At 41.7% G+C, this 24,477-nt stretch overlaps 1 protein-coding gene across 3 annotated transcripts; it reads left to right on the forward strand.

Moving 5' to 3' along the window:
- Positions 1-1,479: 1,479 nt before the first annotated feature.
- On the forward strand, positions 1,480-24,064 carry chrnb2 (cholinergic receptor, nicotinic, beta 2). 3 transcript variants are annotated; one of them, XM_040029766.1, is made up of 6 exons: positions 1,480-1,805; positions 12,298-12,443; positions 13,141-13,185; positions 16,024-16,133; positions 17,777-18,902; positions 22,252-24,064. In XM_040029766.1, exons 1-6 carry the CDS (start codon positions 1,754-1,756, stop codon positions 22,399-22,401), a joined length of 1,629 nt encoding a protein of 542 aa, XP_039885700.1. In that variant the 5' UTR covers positions 1,480-1,753; the 3' UTR covers positions 22,402-24,064. The 3 variants fall into 3 exon arrangements, with proteins under 3 accessions (XP_039885700.1, XP_039885702.1, XP_039885701.1); XM_040029768.1 differs by lacking the exon at positions 1,480-1,805 and adding an exon at positions 7,599-7,603 and having other exon boundaries at positions 12,411-12,443; XM_040029767.1 differs by lacking the exon at positions 1,480-1,805 and adding an exon at positions 10,347-12,157.
- Positions 24,065-24,477: the final 413 nt, after the last annotated feature.

Below are 24,477 nucleotides of genomic sequence, written 5' to 3' on the forward strand. Positions count from 1 at the left end.
TTATAAAACTCAGACACTTAGGGAGATACAACAGTTTAGTAAGAGTACAATAAACTTATAGCAAAGAAAAATAATATTAATTAGAAATACTATAGGTTTTTATAAGCGCAGTCACATTTCCCCACTGTAATTTCTTAGACTTTGTTGAGTCTTGTTCCGGTAATCACTGTGTGATTCATAGTTCTGATTTGTGTTTCCCAGACATGACAGAAGCACAGGAAGTAACTGCAGCCACTAGAAGACGGAATGACAGCAGGAGAGGAAGGGACAGAGAAAAGAAGCGAGAGAGAGGGAGCGTGAGGTGGTGTTAGGGGAAGACAAGCACTCGTGGGGGTCCCAGCTTTTAAATAATTCAGAGAGAGACTCACAGCACTCAGTAAGGGGAGGAGCACTGTCAGGTCAGCTCATTTCGCTGCAAAGCAGAGGTGGGGGGGGGGACGGAGACAACTGTACAGCAGAGGGAGGGAGGAAGAGTGTATAAAGATAGCATGAGAGAGAAAGACATGCAGAGGACTGTGGAAGAGTTTGCTATTGTGTGCATTTATGCATGAGTGTGTGTTTTGTGCACGTGTGTTCACCTGTGTGTATGTGTGCTTCAGTGACAAAAATAGACAAAACGAAGGAGAAACAGGTCGCTTCCTCCTGGAGCTTTCTGGTTTCTCTGAGTCACTATGGCAACCGCCTCCTCCCTCCAACCCATACTTCTGTTTACTTGGCTTTTTTGTTCTCCCACGCTCTTTTGACTTCCTTCCTATACCCCTCCTATTTTTTTTTTTATTATTTGCTGGAGTCCCATTGCCCTTCATCGCCCCATTCAGTTATCATCAGATTGTGAGTCTCAGCTCTTTCTCAATACCTGGACACATTTGTTTCTTAACTCCCATTTCCAACTTCATTCTGTGCAGCTCAAACATGTATCAGAGGTCACTTTAGTGGCCTAAAGGGTAGAGGAGAAGGACACACAGAAGCTTCAACTTTCAGACTACAGACCATCCTGGGGAGCCTGTGTGAGGATAGGGATAGATGTGGGGTGTGGCAGATACCAGAGCATCAAATTAACACACACACACACACACACACACACACACACACACATACACCAGCCAGATTTCTTATGATTTACATTTACAGTTAATATTTTTCAATATAAGCAAAGCCAATGTAATCACATTTATAGCTTATGTTTAATTATCACAGCTACCACCTCCACAAATATTTGACCTGGAACTTTAACTTTAACTTAAACATAAAAATCCCATTAAGTTTGACAAGGTTACTATAAAGTCAGACTGAGCAGCACTCACACCCTAGGAGTGCTTATTATTACATTATGGTGATGTGTGACTTTGTGCGGGGAACACACTGGCATCTCTAACTGAGATACGGAGTCTCAGAGGTATGCCACATCCTCTCCTCCCGTCTCCCCCACCCTGCTCCTCTGCGCTCCCCCCCTCACCCGCCCCCGCCTTTCCAGCGCGTCGCATCGCTGAGCAACGTTCAGCACGGACAGCCAACACAACTCAACCGAGCGCAGAGCTTACCTGGCTCCGCCGAGATATTTATATTTTCCCCTGAAAAGGAAGGAGTGTGGACCGCCGGAAAGCCCTGACGTCACCATGACAGGTAGACAGTAAAGAAAGGTTTGGGTCGTGAGGAGGAGAGGGAGTTAACACTGCGGGCGTGCTTGAGGTGGCCTCTCCATCCCGGTGAACACCTTTCCGGGCTCGGAGCGCGCTCGGACGCACGTTTGACGATGGACGGCTGGCCGCCGCTGCTGCTGCTGGCTCTCCTCGCCATTGCGGGAGGTGAGTAGCCTACCTTGTCCACATAATGGCTCCATCGAAGCTCTTGTGCGTCACCCTCATAGGGCAATAAAACACCGCGCGTCTGTGCATTAAGGGAATCCGAAAAGGTTTCTTCCAAGTAATGAAGAAGTGAATGCAATAAAAAAAAGGACTGGTTAGACGCTAGGGAGAGGCAGAGGTGGAGAAAGCGACTCTTTCACTGCTGTGTCACCATCTTTCTTTAAAACAGCAGCGAGCGCGACGGAATGATGTAGTGGAGAAATACCCACTCCATAGAGCACAATGAAAATACATTAGCAAGTGTAAAGGGGGAAAACACTTGCATCGTAAGCATATAAAATACAAGATATATTTAACCTGAGATTCTGTTGGGGTTAATGTAATGCGTTTAGGGACGTGTGTGATGTTCTTCTATGGAATTACTGCTATTTCAGTGTTGAGTGTGCGGGAGTTAGTCACATTTTGGTAGATCAGATGAAAATGATACGTATTAAAAGACTTAAATCAAACTTATAATCTTTTCTACTGAAAATAAAACATGTGATAAACATACATGAGAAATTTACCAGCCTACTGCAACAGCTAAACCACTGTGGCATCAGTTAGCATATTCCTTCTAATTAATTGAGAGAGAAATAAATTATCTTATCACTCACTCGCCTCTCTCTCCTTCTCTCTCATTAACACTGAGGTCTTGCATTGAGTGGGCAGGTTAATAAGAGGCATGTTGGGCTAAAACAACTTCTCCTTCCTGTCATCAAAGGGCAAATGATGTGTCATCAGGCTGCACAGGGAAAGCCTTCTGTTTTTGCATAACAGCTTAGATGGATAAACTTATTGTTATGGGGCGCATGCATTGGGTGGTTATCTTATTTATGGCTCTCGCAGCACATTTAAAGTAAATACTGTAAGCTCTTAGGTTGTTTGGACATATTTTACCTCTGTAAGTTGGCTTTATTTTGGTGTCGCTCCAACACATCCGCTCAGTGGCTGAATTATGACTGCCTTAAGATTTTGTAACCTATCTACAGCAGAGGATAGAGCAGAGGCCAGCTCAGCAGCTCAGAGCAAAAGACTGCCTGTGCAGCAACACACACAGCACACACCTCTGTCCACTCGCGCGCATGCACACGCTTGGCCATCTGCCTTGCACTGACTAACCGTTCATCATCACCAAGGGCGAAAACATGCTGCTTTGACTCCTCTTTTACACCCTCCCCCCCAAAAAAGACAGCTTTACACCCATAGTTCATCACACTGCATCCAGAGGAAATGACGAAGACAGATAGTACGAGATAAAGTGCTTCAACCAACATTAACCTGCCACTTATCACATCAAGCACCGGTTGCAGACGTTCTCACCGCACACACAGCAAACATACATCGTGTTTGGTTTTGGTAAAAAATAGCAGCTGTATACTAGTTAAAGCATCCGTTTAAGATTATATGGAAACAACATTTAATGCTCGATTTTGTTAGCAAAAAATACAAAATCTAAAGTCTTTAGAGACATAGAATAAAATGAAGATAACTAAAGAACATGAAAATAATCAAAAAATATCAGCAGTAACATTCATTTAATAACAGACTTTGTTTTACAGTGAAAATAATGAGTTCCAGTGAAAATCTAATAAGCTAAATGCCAATAAAAGCCTGAATAGAGCTAATTGTTAAAATGTCAAATGTCAAAGGACACGCTTTTTTGTATGAAGCTGGTGTAAATTTGCACAATATTCAATTCTTGCCCTATATTCGGTTCAAACAGAGGTGTTTGCACTAAAAAGAAAATGCCAACATGAAATATCACTTTAAGGAGCCTCATAAGCTGTGGAGTACTAATGAGTCATCTTCCCTTAAGGGAGAAAATCTGATTAGCATCATCCTCAGAGACTATAAACTCTGTCCACACACAAGCACACGCAAACACATGTTTGAAGAAAAATGCACACTGGGCACATATAAACACACACACACACACCTGGAGCTTATAAGGCGTTTAAGAAGTTTCCTACAAGCGAGCAAGCAAAAACACACAAATGATAAATACTTAGGAAACACAACCTTTGCCTAGTTTGAGGCTTACGTGTTGATTTCGGTGTTCTTATTTAGTCATGTTTGTCCTTGATTGTAATGTTCACGTCATATAAGAGGCGAAGAAGGCAAGAGACATGTGAGAGAATCCATGCTTTTCCCACAACAAAAATAGCCGGCATAAAAAAAAGGTGGTGATCGAATGAAGAGGAGAAAAGTCATAGGTTTACACCTCCAGAGCCACGGCATCATTTACTTACATAAGCATCCACACACACACACACACACACAAACACACACACACACACGGAGGAGTCTTGTATTGAGTGGCTGTGCAAGGACGCTCAAGGACATTTCACCACCTGTCTAAGAGGCTGCCGTGAGGATTTGGCCATCTACTGTGTGAGGAGGATGTCTCTTGTCATTTCCCCAACAGGCCATGCATAATAAAAAGAGTCTGTGGGGCTGAGCTGACCTAATGCAGGGGTTACTGGATATGGAGCAGAGTCTGCGACACTCTCATCAGCCAGAGATGTTGTAGAAAAATTAGTTTTTCTACAACACCCCCAGTCTCTGCATCTTAAAAGATATTTTAATAAGTGCATGCATACGCTGGAACGGTAGTCCTCTGCTATGTGTGAATGCACATCAGCAAATCATCTCTGTGCTAGTGCTACAGTCTAGAAAGTTCTGCTCCTTTACTTTAGTCTGTCATCACTTTTTGGGTTTTTTTTTGGTGCACTGATTTTCCTCATCTGATCTTTGCAGAATCTCATTGTTCACACGACAGCAGCCCTGCTATCGTCTCGCTCAACCTCGCTTTCTCTTTCCGCGCTTTATCTCGCTTGCTTATTTTCTCTGTCTCTATCTCGTTGGACCGACTCCCAATACACAGCAGCAACAGGATCAGATCAGCGGGTAGGGGCAGCATCTGTGATTAAAAAATGTGCAACGGATTCACCGCACGGGCCTGCACTCGCATGTGAGAGTGTGCGTGATTCCATGTGTAAAACCCTGTGCTCTCATGTGTGATTTGTGCAAGATTGTGTGTGTGTGTTTATGTGAATGAATGTGCAGCAGTAGTAGCAAGAGCAGCAGCAGCACACAGCAGTGTGGCCCGGGAGATTAAAGGGAAGCAAAGGGAGAGCACAGAGGTTTAATAGAAACTTAAGCAGCAGAGAAGAAGAGGCAGATAAGAGACGTTTGGAAAGTTAAGAGTTTTAAATCTGACCTTGTCTAAGAATATTTAAAAAAATAAAGGTGGACTTAAGTCGAGGCAGGTCTGTGCTTACCTTGCACTGATACAGCTTTTTGTAGAAGTGTATTCAAGATGACGCACACCTTTCAATAAAATCAAGTATAAGAGACGAAAAAGACTTTCTAACTTCAACAAAATGCGACATCAAGAGTTATGTGGAATCATTTTTGCAGTCAGTCCTCTTGTTGTTATCTATTCATGGGCACATTTTTGCTGCAGGCGCTGACCTGGTGCAAGCGTGGCCTCGCAATTTATGAGTATATAAACGACAGTGCAAATAATAGCTGCGACGAGAGGCATAATGCATTTCAAGTGATGCATTTTATTGCAGCCCCTGAAATAGGCACCGCTGTTAGAAGGCCATATCCTGTCATCCAGCAGCTGAGCTCCATGCGTTTTAATAAACAAATGAAAGCTATTACTGCTTATTTACAGTATGATTTCTGGATGAGTTAAACTGCAGCCTCTGACGGCGATGCTTTGCAGCCTTCATTATTCTAAACTATTTTAGCATATTCTCCTCAAATTTCCCTTGATGTGACTTCAAAATGAATGAAACACTTTCCACAGCAGCAATATATTCTGTTTTGTCCCAGTGATTCACTGAGCTAATATCACTCATGCACCTATATATTAGAAAAATTCAAACCTAAGATGTCATTTTAATAGCTCTAGCATATAGCTAGAATATTTATGGCATTTGTAGCAACAACAGTCTATCTATAAATCTAAATATGGGCGTATATCTATGTATCCATGATACATGGACACATTTTTTTAAAAATTTGTCAACAAATTAAATAGCTGTGTTGATCTGTGCATGGTTTTCTCTTAGTATTTATCCAGGTTCCAACTAATTTGTTTAAAAATTAATGTCTAAAAATGAACTCAGATTAAAAAAAATGGTTCTTGGGTAAATAATTGAATTTATGTCAGATTATCATTTTGGCTTCCAGTGATTATAAAAACAAAATAAATGATAGAAAACAGCTGTTATTGTGTTCCTGTTTTTGTTTTGTGACATGCACTCTCCTCTTTATTGGGCACACCTGTTCAGCTGCTTGTTATAGCTCGCATGGAGACGACCTGCTGAAGTTCAAACTGAGCATCAGAGTGAGGAAGAAAGGTGATTTGGCATGGTTGTTGGTGTCAGACAGGCTCGTCTCAGTGCTTCAGAAACAACAACAACAATCTGCTGGGATTTTCCCACATAACTATCTCTAGACTTTACAGAGGAAGTTCTGTAAAGAAAATATACCATGAGCTGCAGTTTTCTGCGTGAAAATGTCTTCTTGATGTCAGAGAATGACCAGACTGGTTTGAACTGATGGGAAGGCAACAGTAACTCAAATAAATACTTTTTGATTAAATTCAATTCAGTTTTATTATATATAGTGCCCCAAGCCACTTTATATTCTAATGTAAAGACCCTTAGAGTCAGCTAAAGACAAAAATCAGGTGTGATGCGTCTCAGTTTCTGCTGCAACGCTCAGATGTTCAGATGTTAAGGTCACAAACAATATGAAGACGTGTTGTTTACACCAAATCCTGCCGTGTAGTAATGGCTCGTTATAGTGGTGCATTGTTGCCCCTCCCTAAAATCCAAACACGATCGCAGCCAAGTCCTGGCAGGTTTCATTTAGCTCAAGCCAGGATCCTGCAAAGAAAAGTTTTGGTCAAATTAAATCGTCTCTAGAAACAATCTGATTTCAAGACGTCACGCCGTGAAGCAACAGCAAATACTGTGCATGGTTTGTCACTTGTTTTAAAACAGGTCTTTATTCATTACTGCATGTTTATAAAGTCAGTCACTGATCTAACCATATAACTAAGATCTAAACGCTGGTCAAAAATAAATCATGATTATGATCTTTGCCATATCCGTGGATCTATTAAATAAAAGGTTGAAAAAAAATTCCTTTAAAAAAGCTGGGTTTTTTTTAAATTAATAACATGTGATGATCAAAGATTAAATGCATCAACTAATGTTTCAGCTCTAATAATAGAACAACATGCTGGAGTGATTTGTCAGTGCTTTCTGTAAAAAAATGAAAAACCTCTGTGGTTATTAAAACACAACAAACTCGACTGACTTTGCATCTTTGTGCGCAGCGTGGAAAGACAATAAAGCTTCAGGCTGCAGTTAGCCCACAGTGGAATGCCTCTGTTTTTGTGCTCTGATATTGCAACTAGATGGAGGATCAATATTAATATCTCAGTTCTATGGCCACTACAGAGCCAATTGGGTGTTGCCAGTACATCAGTGGATCTCTCCATTATTGACTTAAGAATATTTCAGCATAAAAGGTTTCAGCTGCAGCCAAAAAGCCTCTTTAGCCGTCGACAGAAAGGAGGGCAGAAAATGACCCCAGTTTCCCTCCAACCTTTTCTCATTTGAGCGAGCTGTATAAATAGAGATCATCACTGTAATAGTCTTAGTGGGATAATTCAATTTAGATCTCGCCTCGCCTTCATTTTCTCCACGTTTGTCTTTACAGCGTGTGCTCTAGTCTCTAAGCAGCATTAGAGATTATAACCAGATGCTGTCAAAAGTAAAGATTTTATAAACAAGTTGTTGGGGACACAAAAGGTCCATCAGCACGCTAAGATTAATGGCTATTTTTAAGGACGAACGGATTGAAGGGGCAGACATAGCTATAAAGCAATCTGACCTAATGGCTACCATCTTGTCTCTTCCGGTCCTCCTGTCACGGAAGCGTGTGCGTGTTTGTGTGTTTGCATGCGCATGGTGATGTGTAACTTCCCTAGCTTACGGGTCTAATGGGGAGCCCTGCTGAAATATTCATAATGTCACATTAAGTTTGCAATATCTGCTCTGGAAAACAAATATAAAGCCACCTGAACTACCAACAGTGTTGGGGAGTAACGGAATACATGTACCGCCGTTACGTATTTAAAATACAAAATATGAGTAACTGTATTCCGTTACAGTTACCGTTTAAAAGGGTGGTATTCAGAATACAGTTACTTTGTTGAAATAAATGGATTACACTGCGGTACTTTCCTGTTTCATTTTGTCGCGGGTCAGGACTGTTTGGGTTTTGTTTGACAGCTACGTTCTGTTGTTCCAGGCGGCAGCGTTACGGTTGCCATGGTTACAGGGCGACGCTCTCTCTCTCTCTCTCTCTCTCTGCGACTGTGTGTTTCCTGGGTGAGAGAGCGCCTTTTCGTTGTTGTTGTTGTGCTAAGCTAACAGGCAGAATGCTACAAGCATAGCTCTAAAGAATGTAGCATCATGGGCAGTGTAGTCCGTGCTGCAGGGAGAATGGACTGCCATACACGTTATGGGTCTGTGAGTGCGAGGAGGGAGAAAAAGGGGAGTGGAAAGGTATGAGTTGTCATCGAGGAAAAACGGGAGCTGGAAGCATGTAAATATAATAATAACCACTGCAGCCAAGAAGAGTGCCTGACGAGCCCAGTTGTAAGTAAGCTATTAAGACTCGACTGTACACCGTGTTCGTGTTTTCCTCCGAAAACAATAAGTTCCGTTGGAGCAGTCTTTCAACGCCTCTCTCTGTCTCTCGCAAGAAAAGTTGACCCACACAACAAAGTAAAGCTATTTTTCGGCTACGAGCCGACAGGGACCCCGCCGTATTAGTCAGAGGTCCCTTTACTACAGTTCGGAGTCGCGGACCTTCAGTAATAGTAATAAATCACACAGCAATAGTACATTCACGTTGTTGTAAAAAGCATGATAATATATTAAGTAATCCAAAGTATTCAGAATACGTTACTGTCATTGAGTAACGTAACGGAATATGTTACAGAATACATTTTGGGGCATGTATTCTGTATTCTGTAATGGAATACATTTTAAAAGTAACCTTCCCAACACTGACTACCAACAACATTAGAGCCCCTCAGTTCAGCCTTTAGCATGTGGAGACAGAGGCACATCAGTCTGTGGTTAGCAGTGTTGGTCAAGTTACTTGAAAAAAGTAATCAGTAACTAATTACTGATTACTTCCCCAAAAAAGTAATCCCGTTACTTTACTGATTACTTATTTTCAAAAGTAATTAATTACTTAGTTACTTAGTTACTTTTTAAAAACACGATTTACAACCTGAAGAGGTGATAAAGCGATAGATCTTTCAGCCCAATTCTATTTTTTCTACATAATCCATCACACAAAATGTAATCAAATGGAAAAGTCTCTTTTTTTTAACTTGTTTTATCAGTTTTAATCTTTTAACTTTATGCATCAAGCAAAAATTTAATTATATGCAACATTCTCTGACTTGAATAAATTAGTTTAACATTTAAATCTATTTTCTACACATTCCAGCACATAAAATAAAATATTTTTTGTGTTTACACTCACTCTTTCAAATAGATGCAAGTAAAACACAGCAGAAAATAAATACAGTCAAAGACTCAGCGGTCCTGTTGCTCTATTTTCACCTGTAAAGCAGGACTACGGTAGGCGGAGGTTTACCCTAGTGCAGGTGTGCCGCGGTCAGTGGAAGAATCCGCGAGTTTCTCTGTGAGTTTCCCATTACGTCGTTGCGCACTCGGTGCTTGCTTGGAAGTTTAGGTTTTTTTTTCGCTGTAAAAATAAGTTTTCTTCCCACGCACGATGGATGCTAATGTTTTTGTCACTTTTTATGGAATCAAACTCAAAGTAAGGTCAGTACTTCCATGCTTTAAACCAGGGGTGTCAAACTCAAATACACAGTGGGCCAAAATTCAAAACTGGAACAAAGTCGCGGGCTAACGTTAATATTTATTGAAAAAAAAACTTCCTCTAGATATAAGAATGAATCTTTTCTTATGGACTCAAACAAGTTTTGCTGAAAAACTGAATATGGAACAAGCAAAGCTTAATACTAAACAATATATATATTAGCTGTATAATACCAGTAGGTCAGCTCTAATAGTAATTTGGTATGGCTTCGCGGGCCAAATATAATTAGGCTGCGGGCCAAATTTGGCCCGCGGGCAGAGTTTGACACCTATGCTTTAAACGCTGCACGCTCATACTCTCTCCCACAATCGATATGTGATCCATTGTTGATCTGCAGACAGCTGTTGTCACTAACGGCGCACTCGCTTATGTCACTGTCGTGAGACGTTCTCGCAAAGAATCACGGTTTTAGTAACGCAGTAACGCAGCGTTCCTACGGGAAAGTAACGGTAATCTAATTACCGTTTTTGCAAAAGTAATCCCTTACTTTACTCGTTACTTGAAAAAAAGTAATCAGATTACAGTAACGCGTTACAAGTAACGCGTTACAAGTAACGCGTTACTTGTAAGCAGAAATCTTTCATTTACACGTATGAGCATGGTTGAATGAACCGTGCTCTTCTTTTTTTTCCTCTGCCAGTCTGGCTTCCTGTCTCATCCGACAGTGTTATTGCCTTGTGCTTCCGGGAATAATATACATTACTCATATGGTTCTGACACAGACAGCAATGCTTATTTCCCTGATGAATGTGTGTCCACAAAATGGCACACATGCACGCATAGAAAAAAAAAGCCAGCTCTTGTGCACAATAAAGTACAACACTCATGCTGACAGGACTTGTATTGATGATGCTGATTTAGCGAAGGAAAGGGCAATAAATGTACACTGGCTGTCAGCGACAGCGAGATGGAGATAACAAACAGGATGGGAGAAGAAACGGGCTGACTGGGATGATGAAAAAGATGGTAAAAGTGTTAAGGAAAATGTGATGACAGAGAAAGAGCAGAAGATTAAAAAATAGGGGATGTGGGAGCGAGGGATTGCATCGAGAGGTCACGGGGTATGAATAGAGTCCTTATTGATCCAGAGATAGAGGCTATCATTCCTGTTCAGTGAACACAGCAGCACTACAGGGCAAAGAGGAAGGGGAGGGTGGAGAGCAGGGGATAAATAGAGGAGGAGGACAGAGTGTCACAGAGGAGCCGGAAACATTCAGAAGAAGTTTGGTACGTCTTCTTTCCATTTCTGTGTTTTAATTTACCTTTTGAGCTCTCATGTTGCATTGCAAGCATCAAAATCAGACCAAATAAATATTGTTTTAAAGTTTTCTAAATACAGTTTTTGTGGGGGGTTTTTGTGTTATTTCTATTGGCAGTGACTTCCAATACTCCATAGCCCTGTATAAAACAGTTCTTTTATTTTCGCTGATTCTTGCTATGGGTAATAAACAGTGTCATGTCTGGGAAAATGTTTATCTCTATCTGCGCTAAAGTACAATTTTTTAAAACAAAAAGACTGAAATCTTTTACGCTGTACCAACTGAACTCTAACAGTTGTTAATTAATTCAAATTTGATTTATTTTTGTGCAGATTCATGGAGAAATTGAGAGTCTAAGCTCTTTGTATACTTTTTAATATCATTGTGTTCATTAAAAAGAAATAATTTTGCCTACATCAGCTTTCACGCGTTTGTTTTCCTGCAATGTTAACGGCCTTTAAAAGAGAGTATGACAACATCGGTACAGTTAGCAGCCTGTGTTTATCTTCAGGGGTGGAGCGTGAGGGTGAAAAGACGCAGCGCAGGGATGAGCAGATGCCAGAGAGACAGGGAGTGAAAAGCAGGAGGGAATGAGGAAGGAAGCAGGAGGTGCAGAACAGTTGTTTTTCTCAGTGCATCACTCTCTCAGTGAAAAAAACCCCCCGGAAAACCCTCCCCTCCTGTGTGTGGTGTTGTGACAGCTCTGCCTAAATTCAACCACTCACACAGATAAGACTACAGTCTGCTACAGATGGAGGGATGGGAGGGGGAAGAGACAGGGGAAGGGACGCGAGAGACTGAGTGAAAATAACCCAGAGCTACAAAAGAGTGGCAGTTGGGGAGAAGTGCAGCAGGGCAGAGGAGAATACATAGAGACAGAGCAGCGGGACGAAGTGTGTGATAGAGACAGGAAGGAGAGCGATAGAGACATACAGAGTGGTTGACTCATTCTCGTGATGTCAGATCTCGTAAGATCTATGCATTGAGGTGTGCTGACGTCTTCCAGCCGCCGGTGATGAGCAATGTCACGGCTCAGGCCGCGCGGCTCTCAACAGAAGCGCCTATGACAAACAGCGGCACCACTGACTTCAAGCTCCAGTATGTTTGTATTGCAAATCCAATTTGATAAAACACCTTTTAAATAAGGCCAAGTGAGACACAGATGCCTGCAACTTTGGTGCTTCCTGATAGAGCCACACGATGATGATGATGATGATGATGATGCGCTCTCATTACAGGCGGCCTTGGGGCAGACACAGAGGAGCGGTTGGTGGAGCATCTCCTAAACCCAGCGCATTATAACAAACTGATCCGTCCTGCGACTAACGGCTCTGAGCTGGTTACTGTGCAGCTGATGGTGTCTTTGGCCCAACTCATTAGTGTTGTGAGTATGGACACGTCTGGGATTGAATCTGTGTGCATGATTTAATGTGATTTTTAGAATTTAATTTGGATAATAGAACAAACAACATAAACACAAATGGTGATTCATTTAAATTTCTGTTTTTCCTCCTGGTAACCTAAACGCCAGAATCTTGATTTAAAACTCAAATTAAACATAATCACAGACAAACCAGCAACACTGAGCAGTATTTGAATATTGTGGCGCTGCTTACTTGTACTTGTTACTCTCCACGACTGCAAACAAGCCTCAGACAAAGGGTAACGTTGCTTTTGTCTCGAGGCTGAAATTCTCTGCTCAGGTCTGTTTGCTTTTTTTATTTTTTTGTTGTAAATTTAACGGCTACACAGCCGATGTTGCACATAAAGATGATTTATAGTGATGAGTTCTAGCCAGCATATATAAAAGCAGTTACAGGATTCCTTCTGTGGCGCGGGAGGAGCTCTCTAAAGAGAAATTAATCTTGAAGACATCATTAGGGTTATCTTTGGCCTCAGCTTGAAAACAACATTTATTTTCCCCCTATTACAAAACTGGGACATGGAGTTTGAAGGATGTTTTCTGAAGCTTGACCCTGTTTAAACATACTACAAATCAGGACATCTCATCCTCACTGAGTCTTCTGAATAAATTCATGCAATAAAACTACAGCTTTTAATGTGAATGTGTTCCATTGCAGCATGAACGAGAGCAGGTGATGACCACCAATGTCTGGCTAACACAGGTGAGAATTTTGACTCCCCATCTGATCTAATCACTGCGTACCCAACATTATGCTACATGGAAAAAGAGAAGGCAGAAAGCTTAGTGAAATGCAGAGAAAACAATGAGTAAATATTTATTTTTAGGTGTGTTTTTTTTCTTAGATTTCACAGTGTCGCAGCTAGGTCAGTGGACGTGAATCACAAACCGCGAGGGACTTGGACGGTAGTCATAAATGTGACTTAGATAAACACAAACACACACATTGAAGGTTCCTCTCTCTAAAATATACTACTGTACGTGATGAATTTCATTGGATAATCAAGTTCCTGAAGTGTTATCACACCAATAGTACACGATTCACGGATGCAGTTACTGGGGTGGAAAGATGCATTTTTCTTTTCCGTGTTGTTGCTGTTTCTGGATAGCTGAGTATGACCCTGCCAGCAATCATGTAGAGCTTCAGTTCAGACAAAAGTCGACAGGACTGGTGAAGAGAGACATCAAAAAAGAGAGTCATGCTCATCCTCAAACAAAATCCAGAAGAAGAAAAATAAGAGATGGGAATTTACCAGAGAGTGAGAAATGTACAGAAAGACATTTCTGAAGCTGAACTCATGTTTCTGCGCTAATGTTGTGATTTTTGATGTTCTGTAAAGTCATACGTGACCTCTTATAGCTGAGGTATATAGATATTTGGGCTTAATACTTATAATAATTTATTCAACAACATGAACATATTCTAGATATTCAGACAAATGACCAAAGACTGGCTTAAGCTGAGATTCACAAACCCCCAAAAAACAGCAAAGATGGGGTGTAAATAAATAATAAAGAAAATCCAAGGATTTAAACTCTTTGTTTCACTACAAAATTGTAACTGTGATGAGCTGATAAGCAGCAGGACTGTAATCTATTTCTATAGCTCTAAGGATGCACATTCATTTCCCAAAAGAGTTTTAAATTTAGTTGTTTGTTTGTTTGTTTGTTTGTTTTAAGATCACAGGATATTTTTCTTTAGTCTTACTCTTCTTATCTTAAGTGAGCTCTTGTCCAGAGAAGCCATCTTTGTTTCTGGATCTTTTTAAAATATGTCTGCAGTGGAGTCAGTGCAGTGAATATTACATAATACTGTTTTTTGCCCTTGTCCCCTGAGTATAGAGATTTCCCTCAGATTCTCTGAATCTGTCATTGATTTGATCTGCTGTTGACGATGAATTCCACAAATTATTTCCAATTCTGCACAAAAATATTTTATATTGTAAAACTCTTTGGCCACATAGTCTTACTAGGAGTTGTGAACCCCTTCCCATCTTCCCTTCAGAAAGACTCAGCCACGCTAGGATGATTTTGTATACTCAATGAAATTCTTCTGTTTAGAACACTGTATAATGTGGCCATTGTTGATGGTGTATATATTCAGAAGAAAAGGTCAAGTTTTGAATACCTGGTCAGGGCATGCAAGGCAGATAACTAAAGCCATACGTCAGGTGTTTAAGGACAAGGACATATTGATGAGAAGTGGGCATGTGGACATGGAATATATGGGACAGCATACACTGAAAGACACAAACAAGTGGCTGGGATAGTGTGTAGGAACATCTGTTTCCCAAGTCCCGATGGGAGACACCACCAAAGGTGGGTAAAAAAAAACAAAAAACCAACAGGCTAAGGTCCTTAGGGATTTCAAGTTCCAGACAGACAAGCAGCTGCTGGCTAACCAACTAGACGTAGTGCTGGTTGACAAGGAGCAGAAGACCACAGTTGTGATAGGTGCAGTGTTCCCACTGGACAGCAACATCAGAAAGAAGGAGCCAGAGAATAGAGAAGTGCCAAGGGCTGGAGGAACAACTGGAGCAGATGTGGAAGGTAAAGGCCAAAGTGGTCCCAGTTTTAATAGAAGGATTAGGAACTTCAAGCCAGAAACTGCAAGACTGGCTCCAACAAATTCCAGGCACAACATCAGAGGTCTCTGTCCAGAAGAGCGCAGTCCTAGGAACAGCTAAATACTGCACACAACAACTCCCAGGTCTCCGGTGCTTAAGGAACACATGCATACCACACCATCAGGGAGTGAGAGGGAGATTTTTATATATATATATATATGTATGTGTGTGTGTTAAACTTTTTCATATAAAGCAGTTCTAAGTACGGTTGTCACACACTGGCACATAGACAGACACACACATGAGCCAGATTAGGATTTATGACGTGTAACGGAGCATAGAATCACCATCAGTGCTCTATGGATTCTTTGCCATCAGAAAGTAGGAGTGCCAAGGACAGCTGTCGTGAGCCGAGACAAACTGTAATGACCACAATGCATCACAGTTACAGAGGACAGTCTAGCATGAGCAATACAGCTCCAACCTGGTTATACCACACACAGAACTGCGGTAACAGGTCACAGAGGCTTCAGTGTGGCAATGTCAAAGTCTGATCCACAACATGGAAAACAAGATAATGTTTGTCTTTTACACAAAGTTGCACAGAGGACTCAGATGTCTGCTGATGCATTCACATGCACCCACACACACATACCTGGGAACAGCTGCTGCTTTATAATCATGCTGAGTGGTTTGCGGCCGGGTGTGTTTTAAAGACCATTCAGGGTCAGGACAGACATGAGTGTTACTCTGGCTAATGGTAGAAGTGTGATGAAGGTGCAGGTTGGGCAGATAGCACATAACGTACCTTAGGCTTATCTTTATTGCAACATGTCATGTTGACCAGTTACTGAGTGACGAACACAAAAAGACAAACAGACACACCTTCTCCTCTCTGCTTCTCTCAAGATGTCATTTCCTGCTGTGTGGTTGGCAGATGAGTGACTAAGCGTTGTGTTTTTATTGGCCTTTAGGAGTGGCAGGACTATCGTCTGACTTGGGTCCCCGAGGAGTTTGATGGAATGCTGAAGGTCAGGCTGCCCTCCAAACACATCTGGCTGCCTGACGTGGTGCTTTACAACAAGTGAGTCACTCTCTCGTCCACCTGTCCTCACTTTGTAAAGCCTTCACAAGATACAAACTGATAGTGCATACACTGCACCATGAAAGTACAGAACAAGTCACCCGCACTGCATACATCGGCAAATGAAGTGATGAGTCGGTGCACACAGTTGTTCCACAAGAATGCAAACTTCTGTCGTCTTGTCTTTTCCACTTGTAAAATATATGAAGCTTATTTGATGTGCTCGCTGAGAGTCTAGATAATTACCATTGCCTCTCTTTTAATGTGGCACTTCTATCTTGGACCAATGGAAGGATTTGAAATTACTTCTACACTGTCATACAAATATGCAGCCATCACTTTTAATTCTGCTATTGAGAACAGATTACCTTATGAAAAGTCTTCAGGGGTGCGCATGGTTGACTTAGCCTATTATGCACCTCCAGACCAAAACTTTTCTGCTGGGAATTTAATGACTTTCAGCCTTATTCCTGTCCCTACCGTCTGTGCATAGTTCCTATCCCATCAGCTGCATTCCAGAAACCATCCAGTACTCCTGTGCTGACATACTACATCATACATTTTTATGTGTCGATTAATTTGTGGTTTGTGGTAACTAAATACAAATTTACTTAGGTCCCGAGGACATTTAACAAGTTGGCAAGATGAGCGGTAGGAATCACTCATGTGCAAATGAGTGTACTATCACATACATAGTACATAAATGATAACATCCCAAATAAGCTTTGCTGTAATGTATTACACAAAATGATTAACGTGTAAACTTCATCCGCATGTTTTGTTAATTAGAATTCTCCTGCATGTCTGAGAGAGAATGGGGATGTTGCGGACCACTGGTCTTAATGTAATGGAAACTGAGTGTCAGCATACAGTATGTAAATCAGCTCATCAGAGCACAGCGATCTGTCTGGCCTTCTCCTCTTTCCCTGCTTCAGGCCTTACTTGACTAAAGATTATAAGATCCCTGACCCAACTAACTCTGGAAAAGTGATCCCGTTAATCCCGTGTACCCCAGGTTGGGGTGTTATCCTCCATGACTCCGATGAGTCCAGCTGTCAGTCCTTTAAACTGGAGGATTAACTCAGCTTATGCCACTACCACACCACTTTTTATATTATTATTTCATTTGGAGAAAAGATGAAGCGTGTCATAGTGCACTGAAAATGTGCAGCTATGTGTTCGTGCAGGTTCCTCTTTTGTATGTTAAAAATATTCTTGCTGCATGTATTTTTCTGCCATTATCGTAAGATGACATGAAATTCATACAGCTCACAGTTGGTAGCTTACATGTGCTGTTTAATCAAGCCCAGATTACCTTAAAAATGATGTCTTCTGCCTGGACTTCACATTCATTTGGTTCCTTATCCTTCTTCTGTGTGTTAATATAAGGAGTCTGTGACTCTGCTAACCAGAGAAACCTCAAAAAGTCACACCCATAACTTCAAGATTCGTTAGTGTGTCGTTGAGGTCTAATGAAGCTTCTGCATAATAAGATAAAGCACTACCACATTGCCCTATTCAAGAGGCCTGGAAGAAACATGGCTCCTCATGATACTCTTTTATTATTTAAATCATCACACCAGCATCTGGATTTATGTCTGACTCCTGTTTTTGTCTTTATCCTCTCTGACCTTGTCTCTTAGTGCTGATGGGGTGTACGAGGTGTCGTTCTACTCTAATGCAGTGGTGTCTTACGATGGCAGCATCTTCTGGTTGCCCCCGGCAATCTATAAATCAGCCTGTAAGATTGAGGTCAAGCACTTCCCCTTTGACCAGCAGAACTGCACGCTGCGCTTCCGCTCCTGGACCTACGACCGCACTGAAATCGATCTGGTGCTTCGTGCTGATGTAGCCAGCATGGATGACTTCACCCCCAGTGGAGAGTGGGACATCATCGCCCTGCCGGGAAGACGAAATGAAAACCCAGCTGACCCTACTTACGTGGACATCACATATGACTTCATCATTCGCAGGAAGCCTCTTTTTTATACTATCAACCTCATCATCCCGTGTGTGCTCATCACCTCGCTGGCGATCCTGGTCTTCTATCTGCCCTCTGACTGTGGCGAGAAGATGACACTCTGCATCTCAGTGCTGCTGGCTCTCACCGTGTTCCTGCTGCTAATCTCCAAGATCGTCCCACCAACTTCACTGGATGTTCCTCTGGTCGGAAAGTATCTGATGTTCACCATGGTTCTGGTCACTTTCTCTATCGTCACCAGTGTATGTGTCCTGAATGTGCACCATCGTTCTCCCACCACACACACCATGCCCCCTTGGGTTAAACTAGTGTTCCTCAACAAGCTTCCTGCCCTGCTCTTCATGCGCCAGCCGAGAAACAGCTGCGAGCGTCAGCGGCTGCGTCAAAGGAGGAGGGCGCAGGAGCAGAGCGAGGGTGGTCGAAGTGGAGAGGCAGGGGCCTTGATGGTGGGGCTCGGGCTGGGAAATGCTGGTGGGAATGGAGGGGGGACCTCCACAGTGTTTGGTAAGGAGGACAGTGACCCTTGTACGTGCTATGTGAACCGCGCGTCTGTTAAACAGTTTGGAGGGGATCTGGGAGGTGCAGGAGGGGGATCCATCGATGGTCTAAACAGAGTCAGAGAAGGTCGAGAAGGGGGCTCTGGAAACCTTCCAAGAGGGAAGCAAGCAGCTGCAGGTCCTGCTTTGACCCAGGCCCTGCTGGCTCAAGCCTGTCCAGGCTTTGAGGAAGCTGTGGAAGGAGTACGCTTCATCGCAAATCACATGAAGAGCGAGGATGATGATCAGAGTGTGAGTATTATCTGTTGCTTCATATCAGAGCCTGGAGCTGATAGTGTTGCACTAGATTTGTTTATGTTTTATAGCTGTTTAATAAACTTCATTATCATAGTAACTGCAAAAATAGCATTTGACAGCTGCTCAAAATAGATTTTTATGTTGACAACAGATTAAATAAATTAGGACCAGATTAGCTAACTGTCTGCATCAGTGCAAACGCCTCTTTTGGGATCAAAAATCTTCTCTTTGCTGCTGAAATGTGTGGACAATAGTTTTTGAGGAGCTCTTATTGTATATAAATTTATGGGAAAATTACTCAGAGTGGAAAATTGAGCTAAACATATTTCTGGTATTTCAGTATTTCAGTAATGCAAAATGCATAAAGGCTATGTTTGTGTTACAGGAAATATGTCTTTACTTTAAGATGTAATTTGCAATATTTTAGGGAATTTGGGCCACAGTGAAAACTGCAGAGGACACAAGAGCCTCTCAGCACTGTGCACACAGAGTTGTGCAACATAAAAAATAATGTGAATTAATGAATTTATTTTAAACTCTCTTTAGCATCGGCTCTATTATAGAATAAACAGACATGTCTGCCAAGCTATTCGTGGGACTCAGATTTCCCTCATATTAGAAAAATATCAGAATTTTACAAAATGCTGTTCAGGATTTTGAAGAAACATGTTTGTTGCCCACTAAACTATTTGATTCCACAGAGGGGAAAAAAGAATAAAAATTAGAGGGATTTTAAAAATAAAGATCTTAAAGAATAAACATAATAATGCCAATGACAACAATGTTTTGCCCAACATATGTACTTTACAGTAACATAACTGAGCAAAACACACCTGGCACCATATTTTAATTGTATATATATATCAAAAATAAAATTTAAATATAACATAATGCAAATATAATAAGGTGGGTGCCACTGCTGGTAGATTTGTCTTTGCTTCAATGTCTGCCTTTAAGAAAAAAAAGAATTCTGTTATACTTTTAAATTATTCATATTCTTATTAGCCATAGCTGCTAGCTACCAACTGAGTTATTATTATTTCTTTAAATGATAACTTAACTCATGGCTAATGTAGCTATCCAATATTTGCTAGTAGTTAAAGGGCTAACATTCATGTGTTCACTGGCCAAGTTGACTTTTATAATAATTGTTTAACACTTAAGTGTTGTTGAAGCAGGAGCTTTACCAACTTCATGTTTTTCATAAAGTGTTGTTCAGATTTGTGAAAATCAATTCAGCTGCTAGTGAGGTGAGGGGCTGTATGCTAGGTGTGTAAAGTTGTGTGCCATCTGGAGGAGGCAAAGGCCGCCCTGATGGGATCAATGCTTTTGCAAATGAGTATCTAATCCAACCAATCCCGTTTTTAATATCTGAGCCTATTTTTTTAACAACCTGATTGCCCACAGCTGCCGCTGAGTCAGCCTTTCCTTTGACTTTAATAAACACCTGTAGGCTTATATGTCACATAGAAAAAGCAAGAGTAATGTGCATTTACACACATGACACAGTAACAATAACTTAAAATGTGCATCGGTCAGGACAAGAGAAAATGTTGTGTTTTCTTTGAGGAAGCTGTGGAAGGAGTCCGCTTCATCGCTAACAAACCTGTGCAAACCTGAAATCTGTCATACACAGGTTTCAGGTTTGCACACTGACCCATTTTGTAATAAAGCAGCTCTTCTCTGCATAAATCCTGCAGTCAACTTGAGCCTTGCTGTATAATGTTTGTAGATTATTCACTGACTAATCATTTCTACTCTGTTTTGAGCTGTGAATTTGCCCTCCTCCTCATAGACTGTCCTGGGCATTATTGGTGTCAAAAAGCTTTTTCTTTGCTTATAAAACTGGAAAAATGTTATTTTTAGATAGTTTAGACAGTTAGTTTTGATTACCTGATAACAGTCCACTCACACCTGTGCTGTTTTCTGTGATTGCAACACTACACTAATTTATTCCTCTCAGTAAATCTGTCTTTTTTGTGTAATCACAGACTCAGAGATAGTTATTATCCCACTGTAGCTGCCCTGCTTTTAAAGACTGCGATTTTACTGTTTGTGCTGACCTTAGCACTTTAATCAGACACTTTCTTTGACTGATAGAGCCTTTTAGCAGTGAAAGAAAAATATTTTACCTTATATTGTAAAATTATATTGTATTGTAAAATTGGTCATTGGGTTATTTTGGGGGGATGGGGCTTAAATTATCTAGTATTTGCTCACTGTCTCCTTATGAAAAGAAACACAGCTCCAAATAAATGCTTTTGTGCTGCTTGTCTACTTTATTTGTTGAGCAGCAGCTTTTAACTTAGTGCTATTCAACTAGCTTAAAAAATGTAATACTGTAAATTTAAACAGCAATTTTGGCAAAAACAAATGACATTAAAAAAGTGTATTTGATGTGGTGCTGCAGTTTACAGCTCTGACACCATGCATGCTAATATAGCCTGTGATAATGTGAGATGAGCACCAAGAGTATTGGCTGATAATACATACCTCCATATTTATTACTCAGATTCAACTGTGTATTAACATAAAAAAAATTATCATGTCTCCGTGCGTGTGAAATCCTGCCATAAATAATCTTCTTTTATGCGCATATGTTACCAGCCATAAAAAGTATCCAGAGCAGCACAGATCAGTGCCATATCATGTTATAGTCAAGACCGAGCTGTGCGACTCTGCTGTTTAGTACTGCCATTTAAAATGCAGGGGTTAGTACAAAAGGCCAGAAGCAAAGGAGACAGATCTGGTGATGCAATCGTAACCCTCTGAATATTCGACACAGACATGTAATTATAGCAGCAGCGGCAGCATGACGTGTGCATAGAGAAAGAGTACAACTGGTAAAGGGCTGGAATAGAAGAAGCGAGTCAGCAGAGTGAGGGTGTTATTTTTTATGTCTTATCCTGACCGCATCTTATTGGAGCATGCGTCTGACATGGGAATTAATAAACCGCAGTAATTCTGTCTATCACTGATATAGTTACCATCCCATCGCCTTTAAAATCCTCCCATTCCCAGCGCAGTGCATGGCTCATCATTCATTCCCCTCTCTCTTTAAGTTATCATCACAGGGGTCACAGTTTCAGAACACCCTCTGTTTCTCTCCGTCCTCCATCTCTCTCCAGTCTCTTACACCCTTCTCCTCCTCCTTGACTCGTGTCAGACCTCATCAGAGCTGTGTAGCTGAACGAGTCTCCATTCACATTAACACTTCACCTCCATTAACGTTGCGTCTAGTTAAAGGCAGACGGGTAGGTCGAATGATAATGAGCATGACTGGACTTGAGAGTGGGATTCTGCTCACCTTAATCTTTCTCTTCACCCTGTTCCACAACCACAGGTGAGCGAGGACTGGAAGTATGTTGCCATGGTGATCGACCGCCTCTTCCTGTGGATCTTTGTGTTTGTATGCGTGTTCGGCACGATGGGCATGTTCCTGCAGCCGCTCTTCCAGAACTACACAGCCAAGACCATCAACATGCCAGGTTGACCATTTTTCCCCAGCCACAAGCACGCTGACAGACAGCTCCCCGACCAATCAGCACAGCAGGACATGGGCCGGAGGCGGGGGGTGGGTCTGGGTTTTAATGTGTCTATGGTACAGGAACCGGAACTGGAATAAACAACAATCACATCCATTACCTTTATAGTAACAGTTTTTGCAACAAACAATTTTTCTCCTATGAAGATAAAGAAAAACACCATCTTACTCTTACCTGCAGGTTTTTGGTTGTTGTTTTTTTGTCCAGATGCTTAATGGTGTGACCTCTTTCTGGTGGAAAGGTCTCTCCCTGCTTCCCTCTTCAGCCAGCCAGGGAGTGAGGATTCTCCGAGTTATTCCTTGTTGAACCTTACGCCAGCTAGTTAACACTTTCCGCATTACACTGACTGCTTAAGTGACACGTGACATACCTGCCTTCAGCTACGACAGACGTTACTTATTCACTATGTTGATTGATGTCAGTATGAGAGAGGAAAGGGAAGTTTATATCAGTATCAAGGTTCTTATACTCCCCCCCCCCCCCCCCCCCCCCCCCCCCCCAAAAACAAAAAAAATCCACTCTGTCAGTAAACTGATTCAATATATTTTATCATAGCATAGCTGCTTACCACAGTATAGCATTGAGTATATATTATTAAGATTTCTCTATGTTTATTAGATCATGCAAGGATATGACGCTAACCGAGAGACTATGGTGTGTTGTATGATTGTATAGATATAACCAGAATGTGATATAAACTGTAATACACAGCCTGTGATGCGCACACTAACACAATATGTGTAAAAGCAACAGATTGTGAAGGAAAAATATATAGAAGGTAGTTGTACTTCGAAAAGAGCCAGGTTGCATTATTACATAAAAGTCAAAGGGATGAAGTAATAGATTATGCATGGACGGTTTTCTGCTCAGACTGTTGTGCACAGTAAGTAGAGAACAGCCGCAGCCTGCTGTGCCAGAGTGCACAGCTGCACTGAGACGAGTCTAACTCCTGAGAAATTGAGGAAGCTGAGCCAAGAGTGTGGATATGGGCTCCTATTTGATGGGCGGTGGAACATGGTGGATTGATGGGAGGTGTATTATGGATATTAAGTCATGTCACAACTGTTCATTTTCTGTTATCAGAGCAGGACAAAGCCTCATTCGCTCGTCATTTTCTCCTCTCTCCTCTCCTCTCCTCTCCTGAATATATAATTCTGCAGTGGATTTTGTTCATGTATGTAATGTCCAGAACATATGTACACATGTACATCTGTGAGATGCAGTGTCCAGAGGAGCATAACACATGTATGTATCCCTCCCATCCTTCCACCCTTTCAATTAATCTCTGCTGTCCTCTCTCCAGTCCCGCTCTGTTTATCTGGTCTTCCACGGGCGCTCACTTCTGACATTTAGTCCACTTAGAACAACAGCTAACTTCCAGTCATTAGTGCCGTATTCTTTTTGTGGCAGATTTCCACAATCTTCACAGGATCCCTGACAACAAAGACGATGCAAAAGGTCTTTTCAGGCACACATGCAGTCGGGTGGGGGTGGGGGGAATTAAATTTTTAGTAAACAAGAGCAAAATGCCAACAGGAGCAACAATGAAGCAGTCCTGGCAAGGTAATAAGTTGTGCAAAATCACAAGCAGAAAGGATGAATGCCGAGGAGGAAAAAAAAGCAGGATAGGCAGAGACAAAAGATTCTTGTTATTAGTGCAATGGAAAGGTACGATAAACCTCTGGAAAAAGGCCATCTCCCCAGTCACTGTCATTTGCTACAGGTTTCCTGGCTTTATGCAGTCGTGTGACCAACTCTGCAGCTCAACTCAGTTTTGGACTGGAAGGCGTCTCTTGCTGTGTCTAGGGCGGATGGGATTACTCGCGGGGGTTCCCGGGCAGATCCCAAACAAGTGTGAAAAGCCTATCAGAGACCTGTGAAAACTGTAGGCTGCATGTCTCCACACGGAGAAAGTGCTGCTGTCCACTCTCTTCTCTTTCTCTTTTTGACCTTTCCACTCTCCTTCCTTTCTCTCTCACTTCCTCTCTCATTATGCTCTCCCATCTTTCACCTTCCCCTTCCTG

This window comes from Simochromis diagramma, unplaced genomic scaffold, assembly GCF_900408965.1.
Source record: "Simochromis diagramma unplaced genomic scaffold, fSimDia1.1 OVJJ01000361.1, whole genome shotgun sequence".
Lineage (NCBI taxonomy): Eukaryota > Metazoa > Chordata > Actinopteri > Cichliformes > Cichlidae > Simochromis > Simochromis diagramma.

What these genes read in the sequence shown, in the direction of transcription:
- chrnb2 (XM_040029766.1), top strand. Translation starts at nt 1,754, where the DNA reads ATGGACGGCTGGCCGCCGCTGCTGCTGCTGGCTCTCCTCGCCATTGCG. An exon ending in TCTCCTCGCCATTGCGGGAG is followed by an intron (nt 1,806 to 12,297) that starts GTGAGTAGCCTA and finishes CTCTCATTACAG; the next exon opens with GCGGCCTTGGGGCAGACACA. An exon ending in GCGAGGATGATGATCAGAGT is followed by an intron (nt 18,903 to 22,251) that starts GTGAGTATTATC and finishes CCACAACCACAG; the next exon opens with GTGAGCGAGGACTGGAAGTA.